Source organism: Bos indicus, chromosome 14 (genome assembly GCF_029378745.1).
Source record: "Bos indicus isolate NIAB-ARS_2022 breed Sahiwal x Tharparkar chromosome 14, NIAB-ARS_B.indTharparkar_mat_pri_1.0, whole genome shotgun sequence".
Taxonomy (NCBI): Eukaryota; Metazoa; Chordata; class Mammalia; order Artiodactyla; family Bovidae; genus Bos; species Bos indicus.
The window spans coordinates 64,471,976-64,497,975 of NC_091773.1; the positions used below are offsets into that span (position 1 = coordinate 64,471,976).

General features: G+C 39.2%; 1 protein-coding gene across 2 annotated transcripts in view; it reads right to left on the bottom strand.

Moving 5' to 3' along the window:
• The window catches only part of SPAG1 (sperm associated antigen 1), an 87,046-nt gene that overhangs the window by 51,462 nt on the left and 9,584 nt on the right, over positions 1-26,000 (bottom strand). Inside the window, exons 4-9 of one of the 2 annotated variants that reach the window (XM_070802846.1) lie at positions 17,148-17,273; positions 10,975-11,039; positions 10,365-10,471; positions 9,375-9,480; positions 5,146-5,276; positions 1,505-1,611 (exon numbers count right to left, since the gene is read on the bottom strand). In XM_070802846.1, coding sequence (XP_070658947.1) covers positions 1,505-1,611; positions 5,146-5,276; positions 9,375-9,480; positions 10,365-10,471; positions 10,975-11,039; positions 17,148-17,273 — 642 coding nt within the window. The remainder of the gene's footprint in view (positions 1-1,504; positions 1,612-5,145; positions 5,277-9,374; positions 9,481-10,364; positions 10,472-10,974; positions 11,040-17,147; positions 17,274-26,000) is intronic. The other variant, XM_070802847.1, reaches the window with a different exon arrangement.

The window sequence follows — 26,000 nt, forward strand, 5'->3', positions numbered from 1 at the left end:
GCAAGAGTACTGGAGTGGGGTGCCATTGCCTTCTCCGAAACCATACTACACATGCTTTTAAAGAGTAATATTTAAAGGTTTGGCAGATTTACTTGTATCCCATCGTAAAGGAAATCAACCCTGAATATTCACTGGGAGGACTGATGCTGAAGCTGAAGCTCTAATACTTTGTCCACCTGATGCAAAGAACTGACTCATTTGAAAAGATCCTGATGCTGGGAAAGACTGAAGGTGGGAGGAGAAGGGTGTGATAGAGGATGAGATGGTTGGATGGCATCACTGACTCGATAGACATGAGCTTCAAGCTTATGTCAGGTACCCTGACCACCAAGTTCCATGGGGGCAGCAGAAGGCCCAGATAGGTACTACACACTCAGTGGGTTTGTGTCACAGCTGAGGGGTCTCACATTTAGAAAACTCAACACCCATATTTTATAATGTTGTTGTTGTTCAGTCGCCCAGTCATGTCCAACTCTTTGTGACCCCATGGACTACAGCACTCCAGGCTTCCCTGTCCTTCACTATCTCCTGGAGTTTGCTCAAACTCATGTCCATTGAGCTGATGCCATCCAACCATCTCAGCCTTCACATATGAAAAGCCAGCTCACTGGAAAAGACCCAGATGCTGGGAAAGACTGAGGGCAGGAGGTGAAGGGGGAAACAAAGGCTGAGATGGCTGGATGGCATCAACTCAATGGACATGAGTTTGAGCAAACTCCAGGAGCCAAACTGTCGCAAAGAGTTGGACATGACTGGGCGACTGAACAACAACAACATTATAAAATATGGATGTTGGGACATGAGTTTGAGCAAACTCCAGGAGCCAAATTGTCACAAAGAGTTGGACATGACTGGGCGACTGAACAACAACAACATTATAAAATATGGATGTTGGGACATGAGTTTGAGCAAGCTCCGGGAGTTGGTGATGAACAGGGACGCCTTGGCTCATTGGCTTGCCATGCCATGAGTAACAAAGTCTTCTGTGCCTGACCCAGGAGTCCTGTAAGTTTTAAATAGGGTAAAGTCTCAGACCCTTCATAGTTTTTGACACTTACCTCCACTCTCTAGGTCTGAACACAGATCCCCTAAGTACATATCTGAGTCAGTTTACTGTCAATGATGCTATGCTTACCATACAAGTTAAAGGAAGAAACACTCTTTTATGGCCATTAAGCTCATGCCTAATCCTACTAGGAACTTCTACACCACCCTGCATAATAAACTGAAATTGGCTCAAAGAAAAGGATTGCCTACAATGCTGTAGGAAAGAGAAAATTATTTATCCTTTAGGAGTAGGTTAATGATTTTGGACAATTTAAGAGTCTGCTTTCTTTCACTTCAAATACATGTTAACACCGGGGGGTGTCTGAGATGTATCTACTATTTAAAGTTGTGTCCTATTCATTCCTCAATATCATTTATCCAGCAAGGCTGGTATCTTAACATAAACCCAGAAAAAGCAAACTATAGAATTAGGTGAGGGATTGCTTTCTGTACTTACTTTGGCCAACTCATTATCAGGTTCAACAGCCAGTACTTTATTCAAGTCTTCTATAGCTTCCTGGAGCTTGTTTTGATGCTTATATGTGGTGGCACGGCGCAGAAGAGCTGAAAATTTACCAAAATAAAAGTTATATTTTTTTAACATGTGGCATTCTGATTATGACACATTCTTCAAGGGGAAGAATTTAGAATGCAATTGTGCAAACTAGACCCATTTTAAGATTCTTACAAATACAGAAAATGATCCTGAGGTCAAACAGAAGAGGCTGCAATAAAAAACTGTCCCTTCCAACAGCCTGGCCCTTTGACAGCTCCAGGCTCTGCCAGTTCCCCCAAGGCTGAGAGACTCCACATCTTAACCCTTTGAAGGCACCATGCTGTGCTACAATATTGGGAAGCTCTTCACTAAATAATAATATGTTCCTCCTTATAATCATCATGACTATTATTTCTACTTTCTGAAAACTTAAAAAGCCTTTCATTTAAATGTGGTATTTATATTAATAACCAAGCACCTAACTCAGAATATGGGTCCTTAGTGAAGTCTTTATAGCAATCTAAAATGAATAGGAACACAGAGAATCTTGGTGTTTAAGTCCAGCTAAGTTCAGAAATTGCACACTTTGGTAAATTGTATCAGAGAATTTTTGAAGGTTACAGCATCTAATTTGATAATTTTTAATACTAAAATGAATCATGATTAATTATGTCATAAGAGAACTTTGTGTAGTAAGCCATGATTTTGAAAAGTATCAGGCTTTGTAATTCTGGAATTTATATCTGATTCTGTAATTTATATCTGATTTATTTTAATAACACTATTTTAAAACATAAATTTGGCTAGTTTGATTTTAGTCTTAGAATGAGCCAGGAAGATCTAGAGGATAAATCATTTCATCATTAATATAAACAAAATTATAGCATAAGTACAAATTGAGCTATTACTGTTCCTATTCAGATTTCAGAAGGAACTGTCCATAAAGAAATATTCATGATATAACAATTACCATTTTAAAAAACTCTTTATTTTTGGAAATAATTTCAGATTTACAGAAAGTTGCAAAGCTAATACAGACAGTTCTCATATACCCCAACCCAGCTTTAAGGCTAACATCTTACATAACTATGATATATTTGCCAAAACTAAGAAATATTGTTAACTAAACATTAGACTTTATGTGGATTTCACCAATTTTTCCACTAATGTCCATTTTCTGCTTCAGGTTATAACCATATACTATGCTGCATTTAGAACAATTAATTTTTGAGTTAAAAATAAAGTTTCAAAGAGGATGATATTTATCCTCTTAAGAAAATCTAAGAATTCTTAATGTTTTATGGCCATACTGATTACTAGATTTGGCTCTGTCAAACTTGTTTTTTTATATAGTGAAGATTCTGGTGCTTAAGAAATTATTCAAATGGGGAAAAATGAAAACAGAAGACCATTCTAGTGCAGAAGAGTAGCACAGTGGTTGAATGTGGACTCTGGAGTGTCATCCAGTGTCAAGTCCTGGCTCTGTCACTTACCAGCTGGGTGATCTTAGGTGAGTTGTTCAGTCCCTCAGTATGTCCCTGTCCTTTTGTAAAATGAGTGTGCTAGTAACAGCTGTTGTTGTTTAGTTGCTAAATCATGTCTAACTCTTTTTCGAACCCATGGGCTGTGCAGTCCGCCAGTCTCCTCTGTCCTTGGGATTTCCCAGGCAAGAATACTGGAGTGGGTTGCCATTTCCTTCTCCCGGGGATCTTCCCAACCCAGGGATCAAACTCGTATCTCCTGCATTGGCATGTGGGTTCTTTATCACTAAGCCACCTGGCAAGTCCACTAAAAACAGTCCCCGCACCGTTACTGAGCTGTTGTGAAAAGTAATGGAGTTAATATATGTACTGCATGGCACAGGGCCTGGCACAGTGGTCGTGTGGAGACCGGGCACCTGCCTAAAGCTAGGACCCCACCCATATGCTGTGATAGAGACAACATACAAGCAAAGAAGAACTTTACTGGGGAAGGGAGGGCATCCATGCCGATGACAGTCGGGCTGATGCACCAGGATCCGTCCTCAGCACACCATGGTTTCTGCCCACCCGTGTTTGTAGGCATGTGGGAAAAAAAGTAAGTGGTTGTATTTATCTGAACCCATAGTATTTAGAAATAGAATGAATCTATTATAATTTATGCCTCTCCCTTTCGGAATGACTCCTTGGTAACAGAAAAGGAGAGCAGAGTCTGACTTGCATACTTCAGGCTTGGACCATAAGAAGGTACAGTAGGAAAGCAGAATGGAGGGCGGGTGTTGGTGGGGAGGTGTAGTCAGCTTTGGACACACTTAATTTCAAATGGTCTATGGACATCTAGGTGGAAAACCCAAAAAGCAGCTGGTGGAACGTTCTAGAGCTCTGGTGTGAGCTTATTAATAAATATTTAAAAATCATATTTAAATTTATTTTTTAGATAAAAAGATACAGTTCAATAAGCCAGTCAGAAAAAGATAAATACTGTATGATTTAATTTGTATGAGGTACCTAGGATAATAAAATCACAGAGACAGAGAGTAGACTGGTAGTTGCCAGAGGCTGGGGTGGGTAGAGAGGATAAAGAGTTGCTGTTTCATGGGTACATTTTCAAGATTTAAAAAGTTCTGCAGGTGGACAGTAGAGCTGACTGCACAACAATATGAATGTACTTAAGACCACCGAACTCTGTACTTAAAAATGACTAAGATCGTAAAAGTTTGTGCTATGTCAATTTTACCACAATTTTTTTAAAATTGAAAGGGAACAAAAACCCCACAAACTACAGCTCAAATGCAAGCGTGAGATATTTCTCTAAAAATGCATGTAGGACTTCCCTGGTAGTCCAGTGGTTAAGAATCCAGCTGCCAATGCAGGGAACGTGGGTTTGATCCCAGGTTGGGGAAATAAGATCCAACAGGCTGAGGGGAACTAAACCCATGCACCACAAGTACTGAAGCCCACGTGCTCTAGAGCCCCTGCTCCACAACAAGAGAAGCCGCCGCAGTGAGAAGACTGCGCATCACAACGAAGAGTAGCCCCCACTCGCCACGGCTAGAGAAAGCCTGCGGGCAGCCATGAAGACCCAGTGCAGCCAAAAAGAAGTAAAAACAAAAACATGTACACTTTGCTCAATCATCTGGGATTACTAGCTACATCAGTGCAAGTAATGAAAAAGTTAAATCCGAAGTTAAACTTGAAATGCAAAGTAACTTGAGGAAGGTAATGATTCACATATAGAAATTTGAGTTTATTTGAATTTTTTTTAGTGTAAACATTGGAGAAGGCAATGGCACCCCACTCCAGTACTCTTGCCTGGAAAATCCCATGGATGGAGGAGCCTGGTAGGCTGCAGTCCATGGGGTCGCTGGGGGTTGGACACAACTGAGCGACTTCACTTTCACTTTTCACTTTCATGCATTGGAGAAGGAAGTGGCAACCCACTCCAGTGTTCTTGCCATGAGAGTCCCAGGGACGGGGGAGCCTGGTGGGCTGCTGTCTGTGGGGTCACACAGAGTTGGACACGACTGAAGTGACTTAGCAGCAGTGTAAACATAATGAGTATCTACAGATGACCTTCAACAGATGGTGCAGCAAATTTAAAGGTATTCTATGAATACTTTTTACCCTTTAAGTTCCCAGGTTCTAACTCCAAGACCTTTTCACAGTCCTGAAAAGCACTGTTCCAGTTCTGCAGTTTGAGTTCTGCTTGAGCACGATTGTTGTAAGCTGCTACGGTGGGAAGCACGGATAAGCTCCTGTAAAAGAGACACTTTTAAAAAGTTTTTAATATTTTATTGTGGTAAAATGTATGAAAGAGACATTAATGTCAACAAGCAAATGACAGGAAAACATAAAATGGAGAAACTCAGCTAAAGTTAGAAGCTAAAACAATCACAGCTCATGTTGTGGGTAGAATTGCGTCCCCTCAAATTGGTAGGTTGAAGTCCCACCCCCCAGCACCTCAGGATATCACTACACTTGGAGATAGTCTTGAAAGAGATGATTAAGTTAAAGTGAGGTCATGAGGGTGTTTCCTAATCCAGTATGACTAGTATCCTTATAAGAAGACACACCCAGAGGAAAGATCACTTGAGGACACAGAGGGAAGATGGCTACAGACAAGCCAAGGAGAGAGGCCTTAGAAGAAACCAACCCTGCAGACTCCTTGATGTCAGACTTCTAGCCTCCAGAGCTGTGAGAATACATTTCTGTTGTTTAAGTCAATCAGTTTGTGGCAGTTTGCAGGGCTGCTGCTGCTGCTGCTAAGTCGCTTCAGTCATGTCCGACTCTGTGCGACCCCATAGACGGCAGCCCATCAGGCTCCCCTGTCCCTGGGATTCTCCAGGCAAGAATTGGAGAATTCTTGGAGTGGGTTGCCATTTCCTTCTCCAATGCATGAAAGTGGAAAGTGAAAGTGAAGTCACTCAGTCGTGTCAGACTCTGAGCGACCCCACTACCAGGCTCTTCCATCCATGGGATTTTCCAGGCAAGAGTACTAGAGTGGGGTGCCATTGCCTTCTCCGAGTTTGCAGGGCAGCCCCAGCAAATTAACACAGCATGGGCTGTCAAAAGTAATACCATAAAATTCTACAAACTACTAAATCAATGTTTAGACAGATGCTTAAGTTTCTAGTGAAAAGGTTTAAAATTTATTCTGGCTTTAGAAGTGATATGATCATTTAAATACCCGTATTGTTGCTGCTAAGTCGCTTTAGTTGTGTCCAACTGTTTACAACCCCATGGACCGTAGCCTGCCAGGCTCTTCTGTCCATGGGATTCTCCAGGTAAGAATACTGGAATGGGTAGCCATTCCCTTCTCCAGGGGATCTTCCCAACCCAGGGATCAAACCCAAATCTTCCTCATTGCAGGTAGATTCTTTACCATCTGAGCCACCCTTAAATACCCACACATATCTCCTCAAAACAAGCCAGTTTAGTTAACATCAAATTTTTTTTTTCTTTTTTTTACTCTTTGGGGACAATTTCCTAGTTAAAAAAAAAACACAAGCAAATAGTGATCAACCACAACTAATACCCTTTGTTAAATTATTATCGTGTTAACAGACACAAATTAGTCTGTTATCTAAAAGTAGATTTAACTCTTAGGAAATAATCATAATCTTACCAAAGGATTTTAATTGAAGGAAACAGAAAAGAGCAGTAGTAATTGAGGAATACAGACCTTAAGAGAGTAAGTTTTTTTACACTAAGGGTATTAATGCAATATAATTAACGAAAAGAATAATTTTAAACCTACCTGGCTATTGCTTATAAAATTGATTTGAAATGTTGTAGAATAATCTGCTAGGGACTTCCCAGGTGGTCCAGTGGCTAAAACTCTATGCTCCCAATCCAGTGGGCCAGGGAGTTCAATCCCTGGTCGGGGAACTAGATCCTGCATGCTGCAACTAAGAGCCTACATACTGCAACTCAAAGATTCCACACGGCACAGTGGAGACCTAAGACGCTGCCTGCCTCGACCAAGACCTAGTGCTGCTGCTGCTAAGTCGCTTCAGTCGTGTCCGACTCTGTGCGACCCCATAGACGGCAGCCCACCAGGCTCCTCCGTCCCTGGGATTCTCCAGGCAAGAACACTGGAGTGGGCTGCCACCTCCTCCAATGCGTGAAAGTGAAAAGAGAAAGTGAAGTCGCTCAGTCGTGTCCGACCTTCAGCAACGCTATGGACTGCAGCCCACCAGGCTCCTCCGTCCATGGGATTTTCCAGACCTAGTGCAGTCAAATAAATAAATACTCTCTATATAGTTTTAAAATAATGTATTCCTAAATATAGGAATGATAAGGGTATTGGTACACTGAATCTTCTAAATCCAGAATTACAATATAAGATAAAAACAGAAAACTCACAGAGTGTCCATTTATTAAGGTCATTAGTGGAGATTTCCCAGGCAAAAATACTGGAGTGGGTTGTCATTTCCTTCTCCTAGGCATCTTCCCAACCCAGGGATCGAACCCACATCTCCTGCATTGGCAAGTAAATACTCTATTGCTGAGTCACCTGGGAAGCCCCACAAGATCATTAAAGATGAATATAAATAAATCACATGGTTGGGTAGCAATCAAACATAGAAAATACATGTAAGAATAAATAACACAAGAGCCTGACACTGAGTACCTCCCACCTGCCAGACACTAAACATTAAACTCACTCAATCCTCATTATAACGCACAGAGGAGGAATTACTGCTTTCCCAATCTTACAGATGAGAAAACAGATGGGGCAGGAAGGTTAAGTAACATGCCCAAGGCCACAGGCTTGAAAATGGTAGAGTTAAGGTTCAGACCTCAGTGCTTTACTCTAGCACCTGTTCTCTTTACCATCATGTAACCCTGCCTTTCAGCATCTTGTTTTATTTAATCCTCACAGCTGCTCTGAGGTTGGCACTATTATAGTCTCATCACATTGAGATGTCTGAGACAAAAGAGGTGAAAAATCTACCCAAGGTCTGAAAAGTGGCAATGTGAGTTCCCTTAACCATTGCACTATGCTGCTTTAATTCTTCACCTCTATGATTTCTTCAAAGAGGAAGACAAGAAAAAGTTTGTTCCCTGTAATAGGCAGGAGATTCTCCACTGGTGGAAATCTATAAGAAGAGAGAAAACAATACCAGAGCTGACATCCACCTGCCCAAACAGCGGAGGTTGAACTGAATGAATGATACCTCAATATTCTCTTTACTTTGTATGTTCACTTCAACAGTTTAGAGACACAAATGTTAAAAAAAAAAAAAAACCAAAAACTTCTTCCAAAGGTGGAAGCACAATTTTACAGCATTTAGTTCTATTAATAAGATAGCATTCGTGGTTCTATAAGCACAGTTTGTCTATAACAGTATTTTAAGAAATTAGTTTATTTTTCACAGACTATAAGAGCTTCATACATTCGTACAAGCATACAATGAACATGTACTGTGAACCAGGTGTTGGCTGGGCATTAGGGGTCCAGTGGTATTTTTAAAAATGACAAGTGGGCTCAATCTTACAGACTTTATAGTCCAGTTAGTGCCAGATCACACAAATTTGAATCATACCTCCAACAGATATTACAAAGAGGTAAAATTACTATATGGGTTTGCAAATTTGGCAGTGGCGGGGGTGGGGGGCATTGGAGCGGTGATTGAGTTGGGTGGAGGTTTAACCTGGTCTGAGAAGTAAAGGAAAACTTCACAAAAGAAGTAAGGCATGGGCTGAGATCTGGATAATAGGTTAGAATTAACTAAATAACAAGTAGAGGAAAGAGTATTCTAGACAGAGGCTCCATATATGCAAAGGCCCTGTGGTGGGAGGTAGTACCATAAAATACTAGAGCCGGGCAGTCTACTACAGAACCTGAGTTTTTAACCTCTATCCTGAATGAACTTTCTGTTGAGTTCCATCCAGACAGCTTCTATTTCCTCTGTAAAATAGTAATGTTAGAAACTCTGTCAAACATGGGAGTGGAGTGGGAGCTTGGAGTTTTAAGAAAAGTATCGAGAAAACAAGGCAAACACAAGTGAAAATGAAAGTGAAGTCACTCGGTCGTGTCCGACTCTTTGTGACCCCATGGACTGTGGCCTGCAAACTCCACCCATGGGATTTTCCAGACAAGAATACTGGAGTGGATCGCCATTTCCTTCTCCAGGGGATCTTCCTGACCCAGGGATCGAACCCTGGTCTCCTGCATCGCAGGCAGACTCTTTACTGTCTGAGCTAAACACAAGTGAATATATGATAAATTGCAAGTACCATATATCGAGTGATTATGACACATTATTTAGCTTATTTATATCATTTCAACAATCAAACACTATCATTTTTTAAATGACAAGATTAAACCACATCAAAAATCTGCTCACCGAGTATAGTACTTTACAGCTTCTTCATAATCTCCTGACTTAAAAGCTTCATTTCCTTTTTCCTTTTCACGCGTAGCCATAAAAACCTTTTCCTTTTCAGTTAGACCTATAAATAAATGTTATCTGCTGTAAGTAAGAATATAACTTGATAGAATTTTCCAAATTTAAATCCAAAAATGCTTATTTTAACAGAAGCAGAAAACTATAAAAACAAATAAAGCAAATAAAAGGTTTCCTAAGTTTATGATATTTCTATTCTTTTTAATCATTCAGAATTTTTGAAGGTTTAGATTTCTCAATAATTGTTTTGCTTTACTTTAAAGGTACTATGTACCTGTGGACTTCAAGTGAACAGAAAGTGCTCCATCTTTTTGTTTTGAGGAAAAGAAATTTGAAGGATTTGGACAAAAAAGATTTGAAAAAGGGAATGAAAACTGAATCATGGTAAAAACAAAATAGGTTTACATATTCATATGTTTTTAAGTCTTATTACACTTAAGTATCATAACTATTATTACTCATAAAATTAAGAAGTTTAAGGATAGAATGGAATTTGTTAGAGGTGATCAGCCCTAGGAGAAAATTCATAAACTTTTTATGGAAATATACAGCTCTTAAAGAGAATGTCTTTGGGTCAACAGCTTTTATTATCATTCAAAAAAGGTAAAGATTACTGCTGCTGCTGCTGCTAAGTCCCTTCAGTCATGTCCGACTCTGTGTGACTCCATAGATGGCAGCCCACCAGGCTCCCCCGTCCCTGGGACTCTCAAGGCAAGAACACTGGAGTGGGTTGCCATTTCCTCCTCCAATGCATGAAAGTGAAAAGTGAAAGTGAAGTCACTCAGTCATGTCCGACCCTTAGCGACCCCATGGTCTGCAGCCTACCAGGCTCCCCCATCCATGGGATTTTCCAGGCAAGAGTACTGGAGTGGGGTGCCATTGCCTTCTCCAGTAAAGACTACTAAATCATTCCTATTTTCCCCCCATTACCTGCTGTATCTAGTCTTGTCTCAATTTTAGACAAATGTGATTTGTTGTTTATTACAGTTCTTTCTTTATCTTCATCAAGTTTTGCACATTCTTTTTCCACGTCAAATCTTAAATGAAAAATAATAAAAAACTAGGAAAAAGCTCAATACAAACAAGAGAATAAAACTTATTATTGGTACTCTTGTATCTGTATCACTGTGCCTTTAGAAATAATATTCCAAAAATATATGGTAGGTTTGTATTAGATGTCACTTGTATTTTTTCCTAAAAAACACAGAATTTAGCGAGGACTTAAATTTTAATCAGCCCTAAATTGTGCAGAACTTTGTTATTATAGTAGTGACTAATTTATCTTAATTTAAAAATCTGTTATTTTGGATGGGTAAATATTGCATTAGTTATTTTTGGTTACTCATAAATAAAAGGATGCCATAGTTTTTTATTTAATGAAGAAACAAAATCAAGAGTGCTTAATCCAAATACTCTTAGTACTCTACTGACATAACTTACATTTGATATGTTCAGGTTTAAAATAATTAAGGAGTTATTACAGTATTTTATGACAGTGAATTTTTACTGACAATTTTATATAAAGAAATATAAAACATACTTATCCCACTCTGCATAATCTCTCGGAATTTTCTTTTTAGCTGGTCTACTTTTAGAATTCTTTTCCTAAAAGAATAAAATTATATTTTATGAAATATTTAATATAAGATTAGCATATTTTCATATAAAGGTGAAGTATTGGCTTAAGATACATGAATTGAATGGATAAGAATAAGTTACCCTTGAAGATAGGACAGTTTCAGTATTACAATTATTAACATAATAATACACAGCAGATTAATTATGAGAGTGATGAATAGGACTTTAGGTACATATGTAAAACTTTAAAACTTACATGTATGAAATGTGATTATTATTGATTTTCTTATAATGAAAAAATATGAAACTATCATTCATTCTTTTAAAACCTAGGCATTGAAGAAATAGCTAGTTTGCTGTATTAGAGCTGTTTTGCTTACAATGACAGATACCCAAGTTGGACTAATTTTGTTTAAAAAGAATAATTTACTGGCTTATGTAACCAAATGGATGAAAGGGCTGGGATATTGCTGGATAAAGGATTCATATACCCTCTCTCTATAGCTCTTCCTCTCTCCACCTGTCTTCTCTTCCCTAGAAGTCTCTGCTTCTCTCTGCCCGATTGCTTGCTTTCTCTATGCAGTAGGAAATGTGGCTACACTCAGTCTAGGATTATAACCTCACCGGCTTCCCAATCAGAAGGGAAAAGGAGACTGACTCTTCTCCCCATCTTTAGTTAGAGAAATCCCAGGGAAGGACTCTGATTAGCTAGTTTGCATTATGGGCCATCACTGACCAATCCCTAGCTTTGTGTCATTAAGTGGCTCAACCCAGGGCACATGCCCACTGCAAGCACCAGAAGGGAATGGGAGGAAAGCAAACAACAGCTAAAAATAGTTTCTTAAAAATCATCATTTGAAATCATCTGAATGGATACACAAGCACAATTCTGTAATATTATACACTGGTCATTAGGGGTTAACACAGGTCTTCCAAATATTCCTATATTTCATTATACAATTAAAAATCATATCTGTTAAAGTTTTCATGGTGATCACCAACAGGCACATGAAAAGATGTTCAATGTCACTAATCATCAGGGAAATGCAAATTAAAACCATGAGATATCACCTCACACCTGTCAGAATGGCTATCATCAAAAAGACCAGAAACAACAAACGTTGGAAAAGATGTGGAGAGAAGACAACTCTTGTACACTGTTGATAAGAACATAAATTGGTGCACCCACTGTGGGAAACGGTATGACGGTTTCTCAAAAAACTAAAAATAGAACTACCATATGATCCAGCAGTTCCACTCCAGGGTATATACCAAATATTGCTGCTGCTGCTAAGTTGCTTCAGTCGTGTCCGACTCTGTGCGATCTCATAGACAGCAGCCCACCAGGCTCCCCCTCCCTGGGATGCTCCAGGCAAGAACACTGGAGTGGGTTGCCATTTCCTTCTCCAACGCATGAAAGTGAAAAGTGAAAGCGAAGTTGTTCAGTCATGTCCGACTCTTCGACGGCTCCTCCATCCATGGGATTTTCCAGGCAAGAGTACTGGAGTGGGGTGCCATTGCCTTCTCCTACCAAATATTAGGTTGGTACAAAAGTAATTGTGGTTTTGAATTGTGAATTTTAAATCATTATAACTAGGTTCAAACACATCTTTATTAATCAAAATAGGACGTGTTACAATCAACACATTTTTTTTGCCAATGAGAAATAAGTTTGTTTATTCTTGCAGTATAAAAATCTGTGCTTCAGGGTTTGATAAACTCTTGGAAAGCACTTTCTGCACCCTGCTGGTAGTGGAAGTGTTTTCCCTGCAAAAAGTTGTCTAGATGCTTGAAGGAGTGGTAGTCAGTTGGCAAGAGGTCAGGTGAATATTGCGGACGCTTCATTCAACTTCTGAAGCGTTGGTTGTCATGGAGAAGAATTGGGCCCTTGCTGTTAACCAATGCCAGCTGCAAGTATTGTAGTTTTTGGTGCATCTCATAAATAGGCTGAACATATACTTCTCACATGTAATGATTTTGCTGGGATTCAGAAAGCTGTAGTGGATCAGATAGGCAGCAGACCACCATGACCATGACCTATTTTTGGTGGAAGTTTGACTTTGGGTAGTGCTTTGGAGCTTCTTCTCAGTCCAGCCATTGAGCTGGTCATCTCCAGTTGTCATATAAAATCCAATTTTCATTGCACACCTCAATTTGATCAAGAAATGGCTCGTTGTGGTTTGTGTAGAATAAGCAAAGACAACACTTCAAAAGAACAATTTTTTTGATTTATGGTCAGCTCATGAGGCACCTACTTTATTGAGCTTTTTCACCTTTCCAATGTGCTTCAAATGCCAAATGACGGTAGAATGGTTGACATTGAGTTCTTCATGTAGTTTTTAAGAGGATCGGTTTCAAAGATTTCTCTCGATTGGTCATCATCAACTTCCAATGGCTGGCCACTATGCTCCTCATCTTTAAGGCTCTCCTTTCCTTTGCAAAAATTCTTGAACTACCATTGCATTGTACATTAGCAGTTCCTGGGCCAAGTGCATTGCTGATGTTGTCAGATGTCTCCGCTGCTTAACAACCATTTTGAACTTGAATGAAAAAGTCACTTGAATTTGCTCTTTGTCTAACATCATTTCTATGAAAAAGTGAAAGTTGCTCAGTTGTGTCCGACTCTTTGCAACCCTATGGACTACACAGTCCATGGAATTCTCCAGGCCAGAATACTGGAATGGGTAGCCGTTTCCTTCTCCAGAGGATCTTCCCAACAAAGGGCTAGAACCCAGGTCTCCCACATTGCAGGCTTATTCTTTACCAGTTGAGCCACAAGGAAGCCCAAGAATATTGGAGTGGATACCCGATTTGAACCAGGGTCTCCTGCATTGCAGGTGGATTCTTTACCAACTGAGTAAAATAAACAGCAAATAACTGCAACCATGAAATTAGAAAATGATTGCTTCTTGGCAGGAAAGCTATGACAAACCTAGATATTGTATTAAAAAGCAAAGACATCACTTTGCCAACAAAGGTCCATATAGTCAAGGCTATGGTCTTTCCATTAGTCATGTATGGATATGAGAGATGGATCATGAAGAAGGCAGAACACTGAAGAACTGATGCTTTCGAACTGTGGTGCTAGAGAAGACTCTTCAGAGTCTCTTGGACAGCAAGGAGATCAAACCAGTCAATCTTAAAGGAAATCAACCCTGAATACTCATTGGAAGGACTGATACTGAAGCTGAAGTTCCAATATGTTAGCCACCTGATGCAAAGAGCAGACTCACTGGAAAATACTCTGATGCTGGGAAAGACAAGGCAGAAGAAGAAGAGGGTGACAGAGGATGAGATGGTTGGATAGGATCACTGACTCAATAGACATGAACTTGGGCAAATTCTGGGAGATGGTGAAGGACAAGGAGCCTGGCATGTTGCAGTCCATGGGGTCTCAAACAACAAAAATAAGTCACTAGCAAAAAAACATAAAGCAAGAAATTCAAATTAAAATGATGTATAATATAACCACATTTAAGACTGTATTCCAATATCAAACAGCAAAGTTCAACAATGCAAAACTGCAATTACCTTTGCACCAACCTAATAAAATGAAAACACTAATTTGAAAAGATAAATGCACCCCAATGTTCACAGCAGCATTATTTACAATTACCAAGATCTGGAAGCAACCTAAGTGTCTGTCAACAGATGAATGAATCAAGAAGTAGCATATACATACAATGGAATACTACTAAGCCATAAAAAAGAATGAAATTTTGCCTCATGGAACAACATTCGTGAACTTGAAGGCTACTATGCTAAGTGAAATAAGTCAGGCAGAGAAAGACAAATATTATATGATACCACTTGTATGTGGAATACAAAATATAAAACAAACTAATAAATATAACAAACAGGAAACAGACTCACAGATATAGAAAACTGGTGGTTACCAGTAGGGAGAGAGAAGGTGAAAGTGGGGATTAGGGGGTACAAACTATTATGTACAAAATAAATAAGGTACAAGGATATACTGTAAAATACAGGGAATACAGCCAATATATTATATTAACTATAAATGGAGTAAACCTTTAAAAATTGTGAATTACTATAAGACCTATAACTTGTATAATACCATACACCAACTATATCTCAATTAAAAAAAAATTAAAACTACTCACAGAGCTCATCATAAAAGTCATTAAGTGTCTACCCTAAGGGGAAATTTTTTTTTTATCATAAGCATCTATCTGAGAGCCCCCTAAGAATATGAAGTACTGTGAATTTCACCTGAAAGCTCAGATTTTACCACTGGCAACTAATACCATTCATTGTTTTCCTTGAAGTGACAGACCATTTCATTCATTTATAAGAAAATGTCTGCCAAAAACTGAACTCTGAATAACCATAGCTGGTCTGTCAGTCATCTCTTCAAGTAAAAGTTGTTCCAGGAAAAAGTTGCTAATTCGGCTGACAGTCAGTCACACAAGTGGGTTTTCTTATGATGATCATCATATTTCATTTCACAGTGAAGTGCTTTCTGTGAAGTCTGCATTTTGTCACACAGAATATTAAAAAGATATGTCTTCAAGGTATCATATATAACAAAAAGAATACATTTTTTGTTGTTTCATCAAAGACATTTTTAAGTTAAATAGGAATTTCTTACTATGAGTGCATAATAGCAGTGGAGCGAACAATGACCACTAGTTTAATCAGTGCCACCGCCTTAATTCACGTTTTGGGCATCCCTGGTGGTTCAGGGGTAAAGAATCTGCCTGCCAAAGCAGGAGAAGTGGGTTTGATCCCTGGGTCAGGAAGATCCCCTGGAGAAGGAAATGGAAACCCACTCCATTATTTGTGTCTGGGAAATCCCATGGACACGGGAGCCTGGTGGCTACAGTCCATGACGTCACAAAGAGCTGGACATGACTTAATGACTAAACTTTTACCCTTAGGGCAAAAGTCAATGAAGTGAAAGAGACAAAGCATTATTTTATAAAAGAGTTTTAAAAATAACATTGACTTTATGGATCCCCTAGAAGGATCTCAGGGATAACCAGCATCCTTGGACCATACTTTGAGAACCACATTAGTCTGTCTACTCCTACTGGACTACAGTAAGGACACGGAGGAAATATTATTCATTGTTATAGTTTCAGGATACAGTCTAGGCACACAATGAGGGTTCAATAAATACGAATTCATTGATTACAGATAGTGTTACCCTTACTATACTTATTTACTGTGTACCTCAGTTACCTGAGTAATTCCTAATGAGGAGTAAAAAGATCCAGGAAGGTAAATTACCAAAGAGCAGAGTGATGAAGGGCTATGGATATTTTTCAAATAAAACTGAGAAGTCAAAGAAGAAATGAGAAAAACAAAAATGACTCAACCCAAAATGAAGACAATTAGGTAACCATCCTCTTAGAGATGATAAGAATAAAAGGGAAAAAAAGCAGGGAAAAAAGGAGGGCAGAGGCAATGGAATGTATGATTCAAGCCAAAATCCCCTGGAGATAAGGGCTGGGATCTGTAATATCAGGGTCAGGTAGACACCAAGAAGCTCAGTTTTAACTGGAAGTTAAGTGAACCTGGAACTCCAACAGGCCCCTTCTCTATGGAAACCATGCATTAGAAAGGAGAGCCCTGCATGGCAAAATAGGGACCAGTCTCACAGAAATAACCGTGAGGGGCTGGGGATGGGGGAGGGGGATGCGCTAAACAGAGAAATGCCATATATAACTGCTTGAAATCCATGGATTTAATGGATTAATTAAACAGATTAATCCATCTGTTTAATGCTTTAAATCCATATTTAATTATACAAACAATTCCCACTGTACCTCTACTGGATACATAAAATTATCCCCTGAAACATTTACATACTCAACTGGATCTTAAGTACTCATCAAAACTTGTCAGAGTAGAAGAGACAGAACAGTCAAAAAATAAAAATAAGGGAAGCAGTAAACCCAAGATGCAAGTTCTTCAAAGGAAAATACTGTTTCGTTTTGATCTCCAGGGGAGGCTTACTCAACAAGGTGAAAACACAGGATCACAATGAAAAAAATCTCCAGCTGCCCAGAGGACACCACACTTTGGCTACAATGATTAAACCAAGCTAATGTTCTTAATAAACAACAATTTTCTCCCTTACCACCTACCCCCCACACCAAAAAGGTATACCTTGGCAACATGAAGATGGCTGTTTGAACCACGAACTGGAGGCAAATTATCTTCCACTGCTGGAAATGTTTCAGTTTCATGGAAGTGTATTTTATCATCTTCTTTTTTAATTTCTGATACCCAACTCTGAGAAGAAGAGAGAAAAAAAGAAGGTAAATATACAATTTTAAATAATTAATCAGACATTAGAAAAGACTATATATATATATCATCATACTATGGGTCAATTTTTAGATGACAATTTGATCATGACATTCTCTCTACCTGAAATGCCCTTCTTACTCTGTGTTTCGCAATTGTAGGGAAATACACCATAACAAAGCTAGTGGAGGTGATGGAATTCCAGTTGAGCTATTCCAAATCCTGAAAGATGATGCTGTGAAAGTGCTGCACTCAATATGCCAGCAAATTTGGAAAACTCAGCAGTGGCCACAGGACTGGAAAAGGTCAGTTTTCATTCCAATCCCAAACAAAGGCAATGCCAAAGAATTCTCAAACGACCGCACGATTGCACTCATCTCACACGCTAGTAAAGTAATTCTCAAAATTCTCCAAGCCAGGCTTCAGCAATATGTGAACCGTGAACTTCTTGATGTTCAAGCTGGTTTTAGAAAAGGCAGAGGAACCAGAGATCAAATTGCCAACATCTGCTGGATCATGGAAAAGCAAGAGAGTTCCAGAAAAGCATCTATTTCTGCTTTATTGACTATGCCAAAGCCTTTGACTGTGTGGATCACAATAAACTGTGGAAAATTCTGAAAGAGTTGGGAATACCAGACCACCTGATCTGCCTCTTGAGAAATTTGTATGCAGGTCAGGAAGCAACAGTTAGAACTGGACATGGAACAACAGACTGGTTCCAAATAGGAAAAGGAGTACGTCAAGGCTGTATATTGTCACCCTGTTTATTTAACTTATATGCAGAGTACATCATGAGAAATGCTGGACTGGAAGAAACACAAGCTGGAATCAAGATTGCCGGGAGAAATATCAATAACCTCAGATATGCAGATGACATCACCCTTATGGCAGAAAGTGAAGAGGAACTCAAAAGCCTCTTGATGAAAGTGAAAGTGGAGAGTGAAAAAGTTGGCTTAAAGCTCAACATTCAGAAAACTAAGATCATGGCATCTGGTCCCATCACTTCATGGGAAATAGATGGGGAAACAGTGGAAACAGTGTCAGACTTTATTTTTCTGGGCTCCAAAATCACTGCACATGGTGACTGCAGCCATGAAATTAAAAGACACTTACTCCTTGGAAGGAAAGTTAGGACCAACCTAGATAGCATATTCAAAAGCTGAGACATTACTTTGCCAACAAAGGTTCGTCTAGTCAAGGCTATGGTTTTTCCTGTGGTCATGTATGGACGTGAGAGTTGGACTGTGAAGAAGGCTGAGCACCGAAGAATTGATGCTTTTGAACTGTGGTGTTGGAGAAGACTCTTGAGAGTCCCTTGGACTGCAAGGAGATCCAACCAGTCCATTCTGAAGGAGATCAGCCCTGGGATTTCTTTGGAAGGAATGATGCTAAAGCTGAAAGTCCAGTACTTTGGCCACCTCATGCGAAGAGTTGACTCATTGGAAAAGACTCTGATGCTGGGAGGGATTGGGGGCAAGAGGAGAAGGGGACGACAGAGGATGAGATGGCTGGATGGCATCACTGACTCGATGGACGTGAGTCTGAGTGAACTCTGGTGATGGACAGGGAGGCCTGGGGTGCTGGGATTCATGGGGTCGAAAAGAGTCAGACACAACTGAGCGACTGATCTGATCTGATCTGATCTGACACAATAACATAAAATGTATCGTCTTAACTATTCTTAAGTGTACAGTTCAGTATTGGTCAGTATATTCATTTCTGCCCTTTCTACTTTATCTTGCAAGATCATATTCATCTCCCTTCCAGTGAGCCTTCTCTGAACTTCCTGGTTGGGACAAAAGCATTTAGCATGAATATTTAAAATCCTCTATTTATTGTTTGTCTCTCTTACCACACTGTAAGTTCCTTGACAGTAGAACCTATCTCAAAGTGAAAGTGAAGTCGCTCAGTCGTGTCAGACTCTTTGCGATCCCATGTACTGCAGCCCACCAGGCTTCTCCATCCATGGGATTTTCCAGGCAGGAGTACTGGAGTGGGGTGCCATTTCCTTCTCCAATGCATGAAAGTGAAAAGTGAAAGTGAAGTTGCTCAGTCATGTCCGACTCTTTGCGACCCCATGGACTGCAACCCACCAGGCTCCTCCGTCCGTGGGATTTTCCAGGCTAGAGCACTGGAGTGAGGTGCCATTGCCTTCTCCGACCTATCTCAAACACCCAAGCAAATCAGGTGCAAATTAACATACAGATTAGATTGACCACATTTTCCAACTTTAGCAGTTTGACAGAAAGGACATGCTCCTTTCTATCGGTAAATATTAATTACTTCTGATTTTCTTATACACAATGTGTTGTGCTGTGTTTAGTTGCTCAGTTGTGTCCGACTCTTTGCAACCCCATGGATTGCAACTGTAGCCCGCCAGACTCCTCTGTCCATGGGATTCTCCAGGCAAGAACACTGGAGAGGGTAGTCATTCCCTTCTCCAGGGAATCTTTGTGACCTAGGGATCAAACCCGGGTATCCTGCATTGCAGGAAGATTCTTTACTATCTGAGCCACCAAGGAAGTCCTTTATATACAATGGACAGCATAAAATATAAAAAATGACAGTAAAGACAAAGAGTCAGCAAAATGCTACCCATAGCCAACAGAAGCAGACACAGAGAGTGAATGGATGTTGGAAACAACAAACAGAGACTTAAAAACAGCTGCAACAAATATATAGGAAGAGTGAACAACATGCAGGAACAATTGAGAAATTCAGGGGAAGAATGAAAACTTTAAAAAAGAATTAATTGAAATTCCAAAAATAAAATACTCAGTATCCAAAATGAATCTATTTGATTAAGAGTATGGACACAGGAAAATAGAGGACAAAAAATCAGTAACATTAGAGTAGATTTGAGCAACATTAACGAAGATCATGGCATCCGGTCCCACCACTTCATGGGAAATAGATGGGGAAACAGTGGAAACAGTGTCAGACTTTATTTTTTGGGGCTCCAAAATCACTACAGATGGTGACTGCAGCCATGAAATTAAAAGACGCTTACTCCTTGGAAGGAAAGTTAGGACCAACCTAGATAGCATATTCAAAAGCAGAGACATTACTTTGCCAACAAAGGTCCGTCTAGTCAAGGCTATGGTTTTTCCTGTGGTCATGTATGGATGTGAGAGTTGGACTGTGAAGAAGGCTGAGCACTGAAGAATTGATGCTTTTGAACTGTGGTGTTGGAGAAGACTCTTGAGAGTCCCTTGGACTGCAAGGAGATCCAACCAGTCCATTCTGAAGGAGATTAGCCCTGGGATTTCTTTGGAAGGAATGATGCTAAAGCTGAAACTCCAGTACTTTGGCCACCTCATGCGAAGAGTTGACTCATTGGAAAAGACTCTGATGCTGGAAGGGATTGGGGGCAGGAGGGAAGGGGACGACAGAGGATGAGATAACTGGATGGCATCACTGACTCGATGGACGTGAGTCTCAGTGCACTCCGGGAGTTGGTGATGGACAGGGAGGCCTGGCATGCTGCGATTCATGGGGTCGCAAAGAGTCTGACACGACTGAGCGACTGATCCGATCTGATCTGATCTGAACAAACTTGGCCTAATCAATATAGATTTCTATGTTATTTTCAAGAGCACATGGAGCATAGGCCAAAAAAGTCTCAATAAATCTCATAGGGTTGAAATTATACAAAGTATGGAATCTGACCACAACAGACCTAAACTAGAATTCAGTAATAATAAGTATTTAGACCATCCCCAAGAAATTGGAATTTGAATTCACTTATAAGGAGTTCATGAGTTAAAAAGGAAATCAGATGGAAAATAATTTGAAATAAGAGATAATGAAAACATGACATATAATAATTTATACCATGCAGATAAAGTATTAGAGGAAATTTTACAACTTTAAACAAGAAGAAAGGTTCAAGATCTATTATTAATAGTTAAGCTTCTACCTTAAAAAACTAATAGAAAACACATTAAAGCCAAAGTGAGGAGGAGGAAATAAAAATAATTAAAAAATAAGAGTAGAAATCCATAAAACACAAAATAGAAAAATAAAATCAACATCCAAATACTGTTTTTTTTGGAAATAAACAATTGACAAACATAACAAGACTAGGCAAAAGAAAGTGAAAGGAAAAAAAAAGTGAAAGGAAAAAATACAAATTAGCAGGCATAAAAGAAGCACATCTCTAACAATCCTACAGATATTTTTTAAAAAAAGATATTTTAGACAAATTTATACCAATAACTTTGCAATTTAGATAAAATAAACAAATTCCCTGCCCAAGGCAATTTACAGACACAATGCAATCTCTATCAAATTACCAATAGCATTTTTCACAGAACTAGAACAAAAATTTTAAAATTTTTGGAAACACAAAGGACCCTGAAGTGCTAAAGCAAGCTTGAGAAAGAAAAATAAAGCTAAGGATTCAGGCTTCCTGACTTCAGACTATACTGCTGCTGCTGCTAAGTCGCTTCAGTCGTGTCCGACTCTGTGCGACCCCATAGACAGCAGCCATCAGGCTCCCCCGTCCCTGGGATTCTCCAGGCAAGAACACTGGAGTGGGTTGCCATTTCCTTCTCCATCAGACTATACTACAAAGCTACAATAATCAAAATAGTATGGTACTGGCACAAAACCCATAAATACAGATCAATGGAACTGGATACAGAGCCTCAAAATTATCCACAGGCCTGTGGTCAATTAATCTACAACAAAGGAGGCAAGAACATACAAGGGCAAAAAGACAATTTCTCCAATAAATAGTGCTGGAAAACTGGACAGCTACATGTAAAAAAGAAAATTAGAATATTCTCTAACACCATGCACAAAAATAAACTCAAAATGGATTAAAGACCTACATGTAAGACTGGATACCAAAACACTGCTAGAGGAAAACACCGGCAGAACATTCTTTGACATAAATTGCAGCAATACCTTTCCTGACCCATCTCTTAGAGTCATAGAAATAAAAGCGAAAATAAATGGGACCTAATTAAACATAAAAGCTTTTCTATAGCAAAGGAAACCACAAAGAAAATGAAAAAACAGTCTACAGAATGGGAGAAAATATTTGCAAATGGTACAGCTGACAAGGGATTAAACTCCAAAATATACAAACAGTTCATATAACTCAGTATAAAAAACTCCAAAGAACCCAATCAAAAAAACAGGCAGAAGATCTAAATAGACATTTCTCCAAAGAAGATATCAGTTCAGTTCAGTTCAGTCACTCAGTCGTGTCTGACTCTTTGCGACGCCATGAATCGCAGCACGCCAGGCCTCCCTGTCCATCACCAACTCCCGGAGTGCACTGAGACTCACGTCCATCGAGTCAGTGATGCCATCCAGCCATCTCATCCTCTGTCGTCCCCTTCTCCTCTTGCCCCAAATCCCTCCCAGCATCAGAGTCTTTTCCAATGAGTCAACTCTTCGCATGAGGTGGCCAAAGTACTGGAGTTTCAGCTTTAGCATCATTCCTTCCAAAGAAATCCCAGGGCTGATCTCCTTCAGAATGGACTGGTTGGATCTCCTTGCAGTCCAAGGGACTCTCAAGAGTCTTCTCCAACACCACAGTTCAAAAGCATCAATTCTTCGGTGCTCAGCCTTCTTCACAGTCCAACTCTCACATCCATACATGACCACAGGAAAAACCATAGCCTTGACTAGACGGACCTTTGTTGGCAAAGTAATGTCTCTGCTTTTGAATATGCTATCTAGGTTGGTCCTAACTTTCCTTCCAAGGAGTAAGTGTCTTTTAATTCCATGGCTGCAGTCACCATCTGTAGTGATTTTGGAGCCCAAAAAATAAAGTCTGACACTGTTTCCACTGTTTCCCCATCTATTTCCCATGAAGTGATGGGACCGGATGCCATCATCTTCGTTTTCTGAATGTTGAGCTTTAAGCCAACTTTTTCACTCTCCACTTTCACTTTCATCAAGAGGCTTTTGAGTTCCTCTTCACTTTCTGCCATAAGGGTGATGTCATCTGCATATCTGAGGTTATTGATATTTCTCCCGGCAATCTTGATTCCAGCTTGTGTTTCTTCCAGTCTAGCATTTCTCATGATGTACTCTGCATATAAGTTAAATAAACAGGGTGACAATATACAGCCTTGACGTACTCCTTTTCCTATTTGGAACCAGTCTGTTGTTCCATGTCCAGTTCTAACTGTTGCTTCCTGACCTGCATACAAATTTCTCAAGAGGCAGATCAGGTGGTCTGGTATTCCCATCTCTTTCAGAATTTTCCACAGTTTATTGTGATCCACAGGCACATGAAAAGATGCTCAACATCACTCATTACTAGAGAAATGCAAATCAATACCCCAATGAGGTATCACCTATACTGTTAGAATGGCCATCATCAAAAAGTCTACAAACAATAAATGCTGGAGTGTGTGTAGAAAAATGAACTCTTCTATACTATTAGTGGAAATGCAAACTGGAGCAGCCACTATGGAGAATGGTATGGAGGTTCCTTAACAAACTAAAAATAGAGTTAACATATGATCCTGCAATCCCACTGCTGGGCATATATTCAGAGAAAAGAAAATATACATGCACCCCAATATTCACTGCAACACTACTTACAATAGGCAAGACATGGAAGAAACCTAAATGTTTATCAACAGATGAATGGATAAAGAGGATGTGGTATATTTATTCAATGAAATGTTACTCAGTCATAAAAAAGAATGGAATAATGCCATTTGTAATAACATGGATGGACCTAGAGATAAATCAAAGTGAAGAAACTATACTCAGTAGTTCACAATAACCTATATGGGAAAAGAATATGAAAAAAATAAGACACTAACATATATGTATGCATAACTGAATCACTATGCTGTACACCTGAAAGTAACACAACACTGTAAATCATCTGCAATAAAAATAAATAAAGAAATAATGTAAACAGATCAGAAAAATTAAAAAAAGATAGAATGATGGTTGCCAGGGGCTGGTGGTGGGGGTAGGATTGGAGAGTTATTGTTAAATGGTATGGAGTTTCAGTTTTGGAAGATGAAAAAGTCCTTGAGATTTCTTGCATAATAATATGAATATACTTAACACTAATGAACTGTATACTTGAAAATGATAAAGGTGATAAACTCTATATGATGTGTGTTTTATCACAATAAAAATAAAGAAATAAAATTTCATAATTGAAGTGACTTGGAATGAGCAAATTAAATTAAAAACATCAACTTTTATAATAGTATAAAATAAATACTTAGGAATAAATTTCATTAAAAATATATAAGAAGAATATATACACTGAAAACTACAAACACTGTTTCAAAAAATTAAATAAAGCTTATATGAACAGAAGAATACATGTTCATCGATCAGAAATCTCAGTATTATCAAGATATCAATTCTTCCAAAACTGATCAACAAATTCAAAACAATCCCAACACAAATACAATTTCTATTTTATAGAAATTGGCAAGCAAAGGACCTGGAACAGCCAAAACAACTTTGAAAACAAAGAACGAAGTTGGAGGACTTGCACTACCTGATATGAGAAAGGAATCTGAAAAAGAATAGATATGTGTAAACGCATAACTGAATCACCTTGCTGTGCATGTGAAACGAACACAACACAACACAACTATTGTAAATCAACTGCTTCGTTGCTGTTCAGTCACTAAGTCATATCTGACTGTTTGTGACCCCATGGACTGTAGCATGTCAGGCTCCTCTGTCCTCTGCTATCTCCCAGAGTTTGCTCAAATTCATGTCCATTGAGTTGGTGATGCTATCTAACCATCTTATCCTCTGCCTCTCTCTTCTCCTTTTGCCTTCAATCTTTTCTAGCATCAGAGCCTTTTCCACTGAGTTGGTTCTTTGCATCAGATGACCAATCTATTGGAGCTTCAGCACCAGTCCTTCCAATGAATATTCAGGGTTGATTTCCTTTAGGATTGACTAATTCGATCTCCTTGCACTCCAAGGGACTCACAAGAATCTTCTCTAGCACAACAATTCGGAAGCATTAATTCTTTGGCGCTCAACCTTCTTTATCTGACTCACATCCCTACATGACTACTGGAAAAAACATAGCTTTGACTTTACAGACCTTTGTCAGCAACATGATGTCTCTGCTTTTTAATATGTGTCTAGGTTTGTCATAGCTTTTCTTCCAAGGAGCAAGCATCTTTTAATTTCATGGCTGTAGTCACCATTAACAGGGATTTTGGAGTCTAAGAATATAAAATCTGTCATCGCTTCTTCCACTTTTTCCCCTTCTATATGCCATGAAGTGATGGGACTGGATGCCATGATCTTAGTTTTTTTAATGTTGTGTTTCAAGTCAGGTTTTTCACTCTCCTCTTTCATCTTCATCAAGAAGCTTTTTAGTTCCTCTTCACTTTCTGCCATTAGAGTGGTGTCATCTGCATATCTGAGGCTGTTGATATTTCTCCTGGAAATCTTGATTCGAGTTTGTGATTCACCCAGCCCAGCATTTCACATGATGTGAAGCAGGGTAACAATATACAGTCTTGTCGTACTCCTCTCTCAATTTTGAATCAGTCAATTCCATGTCCGGTTCTAACTGTTGCTTCTTGACCCAAATACAGGTTTTTTAGGAGACAGGTAAGGTGGTCTGGTACTCCCATCTCTTTAAGAATTTTCCACAGTTTGTTATGATCCACACAGTCAAAGGTGTTAGCATAGTCAATGAAGCAGAAGTAGATGTTTTTCTGGAATTCCCTTGTTTTCTCCATGATC